We start from the raw sequence: 9,338 nt of genomic DNA on the forward strand, positions 1-9,338 counted from the left end.
CGTCTGTCGTGTCGGTCGGGGCCGAGGAGATGCCACGAGTCAGGCTACTTTTGCTAGAGCGCGCCAATACAAGTGAAAAAGCTGCACGTCCTCTTTCGTGAAAAGTGAAAACTAATCTGGCCATCCACTCAGGGATGCCAGATTGTTCGTTCTCATGCTGTTACTACATGACTTGTACTGCCTAGTCTAATCTACTAAAGTAACAGTTAGTACTAGTAGTAGTTGAGTTTAGATATCCTGTTGCAAATGTAGGTATCCTGTCTTGTAAGTGGCATGGCGGAAAGGATGGAGGTGACTTCCGAGAGCAGAGGTCTGCGCTGGGGCATATGCGGTCCCGGAAACACTGCCTACGACTTCGTGACAGCCATTGCCTGCTTGCAGAAAGGAACTCACGTCGTCACTGCAGTCGCCTCCAGATCGTCGCGCGAGAAAGCGGAGAAAATGGCCCAGGACCGGGAGAAGTTTGGTGACTGGATTATCTGCAGCTCGCTGGCATCACTGGAGCGAGGTATCTACACGCAGTACGAGCAGCTAGCGGCTGACCCACAAGTGGATGTAAGGAACACGAACGAAAACACGGGTCTTATGAGCTACTGTATAAGTACAAATTTTCGTTCACGAAATCTTTCGTTTAGATCATTCCACCAGCGTGCAGCAGGCTCGTTACGTAGACCTACTAAATTTCGTTTTGGTCGAGGTCTGTCACCCCGAACGTTCAGGAATTTTGTTTAGTCTGGTACAAACGAGACTTTGTACTTGTACAGTAGTTGAAGTGAGGGAGAGCATACAATTATTACAGGTATACTAATACTAGGCACTTCACCCCATTTTTTGAAATCGCGTTTTTTCCAGGTTTATCATTGGCAATCGAAGGTGGTGGGTATCACAAGGTCACACAGAAAATTTTATTGAAATCCACAGTGATACCACTCAGATATGAAGGGTTGAAGATAGGCAGTTGGATGAGGCGAGATCAATACAATTTGTGGCACCAACAGCATCTCCGAAGTATCATCAGTGGATATAGTCACAAAACATCAGAGTGTTTTTTTCAAGCACACATCACTCACTTACACCGACAACCCTGTATGGATCGAAACAATACAGATCAAAGTTCAGAATAGGCAAGAATACGGCAATTGTGACCGCAATCACTATAGCAACTCCATAGCAACCCATAGCAACGCCATAGTAACCCATAGTAACAGCTTCAGTTTGCTGTGAAATGAACTGATAACGACATACTGGCAGGCTCCAGCGGGTACAAAAGCGTAAGAGTTATAAAGACATTCTTTCTGGCACAAAAACAACAGAGAACTTCCTCGTTGTACGCCGGACACCGCAACGTGGAGGGTATGTACGCGCGCGCGTGCGCGCGCGAATTACTGCACAGGACATTCGTGCTCACAGTCATGCTACTTCAAGTGATTCCAAGTTGGCAAGAAGTTCTTCAGGACCTCTGTTGGTAGCTTCTTTCCATGGTGTGATATCTGCCTCCCTATCCTTCAACTGCTCCATGCAGCAGTCATGAATTGCCTGCTGGTGAGCTTTGAAATTTTGGTGAAGCGTGCCTGGCTGCGTATATCAAAGCATCCCCTCATCAGAGGGTTTCTCCAGCAGCCACTGTGCCTTTTGATTGTTCGTAAACATCAGTAGGCCTTCCAGCGCAACCGTGTCAAAACTTGGCTTTCAGTACGCTTTGAGGATTCGCCCAGGTAGGACGACGCATCGTCGTTCTCCTCCGCCTAAAGCGCATACTTCTCAGTGCCTACGTACATAATGTCTCCTTGCGCAGCGATGTGCAAACCCTGGTAAACAAGAACTCTACTGTTTCCGAATGGAAAGACGACGCTGAAGACGATAAGCAACGTTTCAAACGCGAGCAAACAACAGTTCTTTGTGAAAAAACTCTTTGCTGGTAATGTACGTGATCTACAACTCGCAAAAATGTACGCACTATGACGTATGCGGGATCTACTGAAAGCTGAACGTCAGAGCAACACGATGCGCCCAACTATCAGCCCGTACAACGAAGCATAGCGCGTACCTGTACAGTTTAGCGCATGCACTTGACTGGTGCCACGCAAGTACGCACTCTCACCTCAGCAAATTTTGACAGGTTCTGTCACGTGACTGAAGTGCCTACTAATACAAACTAACATGACTGTACTGACGTTCTACAACTAACTGGCTATCAGCTTGTCTTGGTTGCGCTCACCTCCCCCCCCCCCCCCCCCCCACACTATGTATAATAGTAATACAACCCAACAGTACGCTTGTACGTGAAATATAAACCGACATACAAACCGAGGCAAAGCCGGGGTTTGTATGATGGTTTATATTACACCTACAAGCGTACTAGTGGGATGTAATACTTATGCTGACCTTCATACAAACTGACAGTCAACTTCTTCCTGTTTCTATGGTGGCGGTCTATATGGGGTTTGTATGGGGTTTGTATGAGGTTTATAATAATAAAACTTTATATGCCCAGTATAAGCCGCCAGCATGATGGGCAAGTTGACTGGAAGTTTGTATGAAAGGTCAGCATAAGTGTTATCATATCTTAGAACCTTCCAAGTAATAGTTGGAAGGCTGTTGGAGTGCGCATCCAAGATGTGCTAGAGCCGACAGCCAGTTCGTTATTATGATTTGCCTGGTGCTAATACTATTGCAGGTACAAGCTGTGCGTGTACATAAAATAATGTCTGCTTTCACGCTAAAGAGAAAAGTAGCGCGGAGAAAGCTGTCTCTTTCCATTTTTCAATATTTGGGATGGTTCTATGCTTATAATTATAGCCCTCCTAGATATGAGATCAGGGAGGTTACCATGGAAACTATCCCAACCAATGATGGTTGTGGGTAGGGTTAGACTACCAAGCACTGTAGCGGCTATTGGCATCTTTTGAGTTGTCGAGCGGCCACGTGCCGCTGGCCTTGCAGCCGTGAGCACTGCTGGTCCATTCAGCAGCAGTGTTACAGCCTGTCAGTGCTGTCAGTGCGAGTACATGTAAAGGCACCAGCCCCCGGTCATTCCACCGGGTTTCAACGTCCACAACAGTACATGTGCCATCAGCTGGTGTTGATTGTAACTGCGAGTTGTAAGCATCATATCAAACCGATGTCTTGCATGGCGGAACACTGCATTATGCGCCTCATAAATAATCAGCTGGGCCAGTATCCAGGCAAAGGTGTGCACATAGACTTGGGAGCCGTCACCTTTCATGTAGACGGGGCTTCAGTTTAACTCAATCTGTTTTCAGAGACTTTCTTTCCTGGTTTGGCCACCACACTCTAGGAGCATATTTACTCTGTGTGGGTGCTTAGTGACCCGCTAAGGGATGTATCTTGATGAGCTTCATAATTCCAGTCATCAGGAAATCACACAGGAATACTGAAAATCCCATGAGATCAAGCTTGGCACTTGAGATGAGAGCCATGCCCGATCTAGCAATACGCTGTCTGATGTTGCGGGACATAAGCAACATGATGGTGCTTTCAACTAAACTTCCAACCCCGTAACACACTCGCTGTCCTCGGCTAGACCATGCACAGCGATTGTTTTCAAATTTCCACGCAGGAGGGCATCATCAGGGAGGGCATCAACCCCAATGCTGCCCTCCTGGGTGAATATTTGGAACCATTTGTTGTGCGTGGTGAAGCCAAGGACTGTTTATGTGTTACAGGTTGGACGTCTAGTGGAAAGATGACAAAGCTACCATGGAGCTTCAAGGTTCTGAACAAAAATTATGGTTCTCATCTGCAATAAAATATCAGGTCTTCGTTCTTCATTTTGTATTGTATTGTATTGTATTTATTTAAAAGGATTCTCCAAAAGCAAATGGATGCTTATCACGGAAGTCTCCCACATAAATATCGCAAGAAAAATGGGGAAATGGGGAGAGGAGAGTGGAAGATGAAGCATGGGAAGAAGGGAAACAAGTACCTAAATATCGAGGTATAAAAGCAGGAAAGAAATCGACGAGGGAAGATTTTGAAATCTGACTTGACGAAAGTGCCCTGTTCTCGCACAAACCTTCCTGTTTCTGTGCTCAGGTTGTATACGCTGGAGTCACTCATCCGTACCGCCATCTTGTTGTCATGGCAGCCCAGGCCAGCAAAAAGCCGTGCCTTGTGGAGAACCCCATGACAGTGACCGCAGAAATGGCCGACCGCCTGATCAACACAGCGCGGCGGGAGAAGATTTTCCTAATGGAGGTAAACAGTGACGCAGAGTGACTCGTTAGGGAAATCACTTTTTTTTTACCATGCCTGCATCAGACAGAATCAAGGTCAGTTCTGAAGACATTAAGCATGTGTTCTGGTTACATTGCGGTACACTGATAGGTTGCACTCTAAAAACAAAACATGTGATGTAAACACTAGAACACTAGAGTGGTGTTCGTACTGTTGTGCTCGCTGAAATCCGACCAGAAGTGCAAAGCTGGTGCCCTGGACCAGTTTCGACTACATCACTGTATTTGTACATGTGTATGTCCAGCCGTATTCGTGCCACTTCCAGGGCGTAAAGGGCCGTGCAAGTTGAGGGCGCCAAACGTGCACGTCAGGTCGGATTTCACCGAGCGCAACCGTGTGTGATAGCATTACAGCGAGAGAGGTAGGGCTGACGGTGGTCATGTAACAAGAACAGTCGGTCACGTTGTAGGCCTGCCCAAAGCTCTCCATGATCTATGGGTTTGTTTACCTGCAGGCGTTGTGGACCGCTTTTATGCCAGCATACGACTTTGTCCGTGACCTTCTGAAAGAAGGCAAGAGTGGACCAATCGGGCAACCCAAACTGGTGACTTGCCATACAGGGTATAAGGAGAGGCCCTGCTTACCACTGCACAAGCTGAAGGACAAGGGGCAGTCTGGCGGGGCAATGATGGATATCGGCATATACGGCCTGTATGTGGCTTTCATGGCGTTCGACGGAGACCACCCAAAGCAGGTGAGGACTCGGTCTGTGTACTACTGACCTTGGTCTCTATCCCGGCTACAGCTATCTATCACAGCCGCTGTGCAGTCGGCATGTAATCGTACGTCACATGGTTTTGGCCGGGTAATATGGCAGGTTTTCACCCAGATCTCCACTTTCGGCAAGGTTGTACTGATTCTCTGTAGTACACATGTGAATGCTGATATTTGTGTGTCACGTATCGTTTCCCTGTTTGCCAGGTCGCTGCGTGCGGTACCCTTTACGACACGGGCGTGGACGAGATGGTGAATATCACGCTGAAGTACCGAGGCAATCGCATGGCCGTCAGCACTGTCAGCACGAACACGGCGCGGCCTCTCAGCGAGGCAACTATACATGGCACTAAGGGTAAGCCTTAGCGTCCTCTACGGAAGATTTTTGAAATTTAGAACCTAAGTGCCGGGGGCGAAAGGTGGTAAGGTCACTCTTGTAATTTGTAAATGTTTTTGCATTGTTTTTGCTTACTGCCATGGCTGGCTATCGCCCCCTCTCTCCATATTGGCCTATATTCCCTGGGCACGGGAAGGTGAAATAAAATAAAATAAAAAATAAAAAATACCATAGTATGATAGTGACTGCAGGCGCATAGCTCGTGAATAGTCAGTGTAGTCCAGTCAGCACACCAGCAAACTGCCACCATAGGTTCTACATACCGTATTTTTCGGAGTATAGTGCGCACCTTTGTATAACGCGCACCCCCAATCTTCATTGGGGGTGCGCACTTTAATCTTCATTGAAGTACATGCATTTCATATTCGGAGCATAGTGCGCACCTGCGATTTAGGGCCTAAAATAGCACATCTAAAGTGCGCACTATACTCCGAAAAATACGGTAGTCGAAATGGGAGAACAAATGTGGCTGCTATGAGGTTGCCGGTGGTACATGGTCATCACACCACAGATGTACTCCAGTACAAGACCACCACACCAGAGATGCGTGAGCTATGCCCCTGGTACTGTAGCATGTCTGATAAGAGATACAGTGCTGCTAATAGCTGCGAGTTCATGCTTTGAGCACTGAACCGAATATCTGACACCATTGCCTTGTGTGTGTGTGTGTGTGTGTGTGTGTGTGTGTGTGTGTGTGTGTGTGTGTGTGCGTGTGTGTGTGTGTGTGTGTGTGTGTGTGTGTGTGTGTGTGTGTACGTACACATAATGTGCAAGCATGCATGTCACATCGCTGTGCATTTTGGTGCATTGAGCATTGTAATGTTGTTTGAGCTGTCTTGACTACAGCTGATCATGTATCGATAAGCAGTCTAATTTGGTGTAGCTTTCGGATTACTCACTCAGCTGCTACATACCTATTGCTTTGTGTGTAGATAACAAACCTGTGGCATGGTGCATCTTGATGATATATGTATCTTCACTCCACTGCAACTACGAAAGTACTCCTTTGTACACAGTGACTCCAATGAGTTGATCTCCTTTTCTCCATTCCTCTTCTGATATGGTTTCATGTCCCCATTTATCAGGCTTATAGCCTCAAGCTCTTTTTTTGAATCACCAAACCTGCTGTTTCCGTTCGTCCAGGCTGGGTGCGCCTCTGCCATCCGTTCTGGTGTTGCACGAAGGTGATGATTCAACGTGAGGATGGCAGCCAGGAAGAGAAAGAATTTCCCGAGGACAGTGGCCGCTACAATTTTGTCAACAGCTCCGGACTTCGTTATCAAGCAGATGCTGTGAGTACATGCACCTCTGTACCTTTAAAAATCATGAAATTGTCCGTTTCCAAGCTTTGAGCTGAGCTTCAAGGTTTGCCAATATTCTTACCTCTAAATCTTTTTCCGTCAACAGCGACAATGGGATCCCACAAGACTTATATTGTAAAGAGGGTGCTGGCCAAGAAGGCCAAGCAGAACCGTCCCGTGCCCCAGTGGGTGAGACTGAGGACTGGCAACAAAATCAGATACAATGCCAAGCGTCGCCACTGGCGCAGAACTAAGTCTTCTCATGAATCGATCTCCAGGCTTGTCAGCCCGGAGATCTGAAAGAACCTGATTGTGGGGACGGTTTGTCCTCATTATTGTGGAAAGCTCTGTACACCTATTTAAAGTGGCCGATGCGTGCATCTTCATTTCCCAAACATGATATGCAAGCTGTCAGAAGTGGAGAGGTGATTCTGGACTACCAGTATCCTGATCTAGAAAATCAATGTGTAAAATACCATTTTTTATTTCCTCCTGTCACTATCTTCATAAAAAAAACACTTAGATTTGATTGTGGCCATTGTGATCACATGATTGTATCATCCAATGTGGCAGGGAGTATGTTGGTGGATTGTGCTTGCCAAAACCACATGACGAGTATTTGTTTGGCTAAATGTGAGTATTTAGTTCTTCAAGTAGAACCGGTGGGGGCCTTGCATGATATTAACATTGAGAACAGCCTCAAAGAGAAGTGGCGAGCACACATGCTCATTCCCGGCTGGGCACTGCAAAAGTCACAACTCATTTCACAGAATCATTTTTCGACGATTCGTCAAATTGCCCTCATCAGGATGCAATATGAAGCGGAAGTCTTCGAAGGAGCAGTTATATGCAATACAATAATCTGGTGTTATTTTCAGTGAGGTGTTGATAATATTTCTACTTTAAGTATGACTACATATGTTACCTCTGTTAGAACGGTCTCTTTCTGCAATTTGCTCCTTAAAGAGCCTGATCTATCAACATCGAGAACACACATATTCTTGCACAGAAAACTCATCATATGCTACTCATTCTTCTGCCGGCACTAAAAGCCGCTCACATTTTCCAGCAAAGTGACTTTGGTGCAAAACTCCAACAAATGAAGAGACATTCGCCTACAGAAGTAGATGAAGCAGGCTTTCTACAGAGCTCACAAGAAAGTGAGAAATGCCTCTAGTCTGCTGTGAACGTCCCTGCAACATTAGCTCACTATTAGTATTTTTTTATGGGTTGTTCATTTCGAATGTGTTTCATGCCTGCCTGTGCCTATTTCACCTAGCTACGGGACTGTTTTCTGGCTGATAATGAATTGGAAAGTTCAGTGCTGCCTCTCGAAGCTAGCAGCCAGTTCCGACGCATCACGGACGAAGTGCGTAGGCAGCTGGGCGTCCAGTTCTCCGAAGATGCTGGGCACTTCAAGACCTAGGGATCGATGAATCACACCACACACACACTGAACAAGCTTAATTACACCGACTTGAAAGCGGTATGGAACACGGATTGTCGTTGAATTTAGTTTTCGTGATAGAATATCAATAACCGTCTGCGATAGTCTTGGTGAAAATTTAAAATCTGCATTGAGCCACCAATTTTATTCCCGCATTGGCTTTGGTCACGTAAACGTGTTGAAGAAATAGATAGCACGCTATCTGTCCAAATTGCTAGTGGTGACCTCCTACTTTGCTCTTTTCATATAATCCCTGCGTCTGTTCTTTTCATAGGGACTTTTTCCTCTAGGTTACAAGACACACCATTATGGTCCTGGGATCAGTTGGGTTGGGATCAGTTGGGTTCTCCCCCCCCCCCCCCCCCCCCCTCCTCCCCACCCGCCTACACACAGAACCACTATCCTTACTCCTCCATTTCGGAGATTGATGCTTCCGGCTCAGCTATTGATAGGAGTGTCAGCAGCAACATGATTTTTCTTGGCAAAATCCATAGTTGATTGTTTGCAAGGCGCATAGCAGGTGTAATATCTCGCCACTTCCATTTCCATCTTCTTTCTTTACCTCTACTGTGGTTGTTCTTTTCTTTGAGCCAGTTTGGTTTTCGTAAGGACAATTGCTTCATACAGTAGGTGCGTGAATCATGGTTTTGTATGGGGAGGGGAGAGATAATACTGCACAGAGAAGAACTCACAGAGTTGTCCAGCGCGCTCTTCGACCATCGACACTTTTGCTCGCGTGCAACGTATAATCGTGAGCACAAGGGCCCCGGCCAAGTTCAAAGATCAATTGCACGTGCGTACGTGTCCAAGTTTATCATATTCGAGTAAATATCCTTGGAAACGGTACGATAAAAGTGAGTTTGCACGTCGTGTAGCCATTCACATCTGGGGCCAGCTGTACACCGGAACCTTTTGAGGGGCCATGGCGCATGAGTGGTCGGCTAGTATTAGTAATACGTACTGTAAAAGCCATTATTCTAACGAGGCGCATATATATAACGATTTCCTAAAATTGACCAGTTTACGTGTATCAAAGGTAACGATTCTCACTCATTCTCAACGCTCAATAGCAACACTATGACATAGTTGTATAGATTTCTGTCTAACGTTTTCTATTTTAACGACAGATTTCTCCTCGTTAATTCGTTAGAATAAGCACTTCGTTATAATATGGCTTTTACAGTATCTATTATTGACTGAGTACGAGGTCAGTATAGGAAAT

The 9,338-nt window shown here is 46.1% G+C and overlaps 1 protein-coding gene across 1 annotated transcript; it reads left to right on the forward strand.

Moving 5' to 3' along the window:
- Positions 1-11: 11 nt before the first annotated feature.
- On the forward strand, positions 12-8,745 carry LOC135823305 (trans-1,2-dihydrobenzene-1,2-diol dehydrogenase-like). Its single transcript, XM_065336168.1, has 6 exons — positions 12-555; positions 4,057-4,218; positions 4,712-4,951; positions 5,179-5,326; positions 6,512-6,660; positions 7,949-8,745. The coding sequence occupies exons 1-6, from the start codon at positions 274-276 to the stop codon at positions 8,093-8,095; spliced, it is 1,128 nt and encodes a 375-aa protein (XP_065192240.1). The 5' UTR covers positions 12-273; the 3' UTR covers positions 8,096-8,745.
- Positions 8,746-9,338: the final 593 nt, after the last annotated feature.

The sequence above is a fragment of the Sycon ciliatum genome, chromosome 8 (genome assembly GCF_964019385.1).
Source record: "Sycon ciliatum chromosome 8, ocSycCili1.1, whole genome shotgun sequence".
NCBI classification, from domain to species: Eukaryota; Metazoa; Porifera; class Calcarea; order Leucosolenida; family Sycettidae; genus Sycon; species Sycon ciliatum.

Bases quoted from the DNA above. Each gene is read 5' to 3' on its own strand.
- LOC135823305 (XM_065336168.1), top strand. From the start codon at position 274: ATGGCGGAAAGGATGGAGGTGACTTCCGAGAGCAGAGGTCTGCGCTGG. The intron at 4,219-4,711 runs GTAAACAGTGAC...GTTTACCTGCAG, and splicing joins AGAAGATTTTCCTAATGGAG to GCGTTGTGGACCGCTTTTAT. The intron at 4,952-5,178 runs GTGAGGACTCGG...CCTGTTTGCCAG, and splicing joins ACGGAGACCACCCAAAGCAG to GTCGCTGCGTGCGGTACCCT.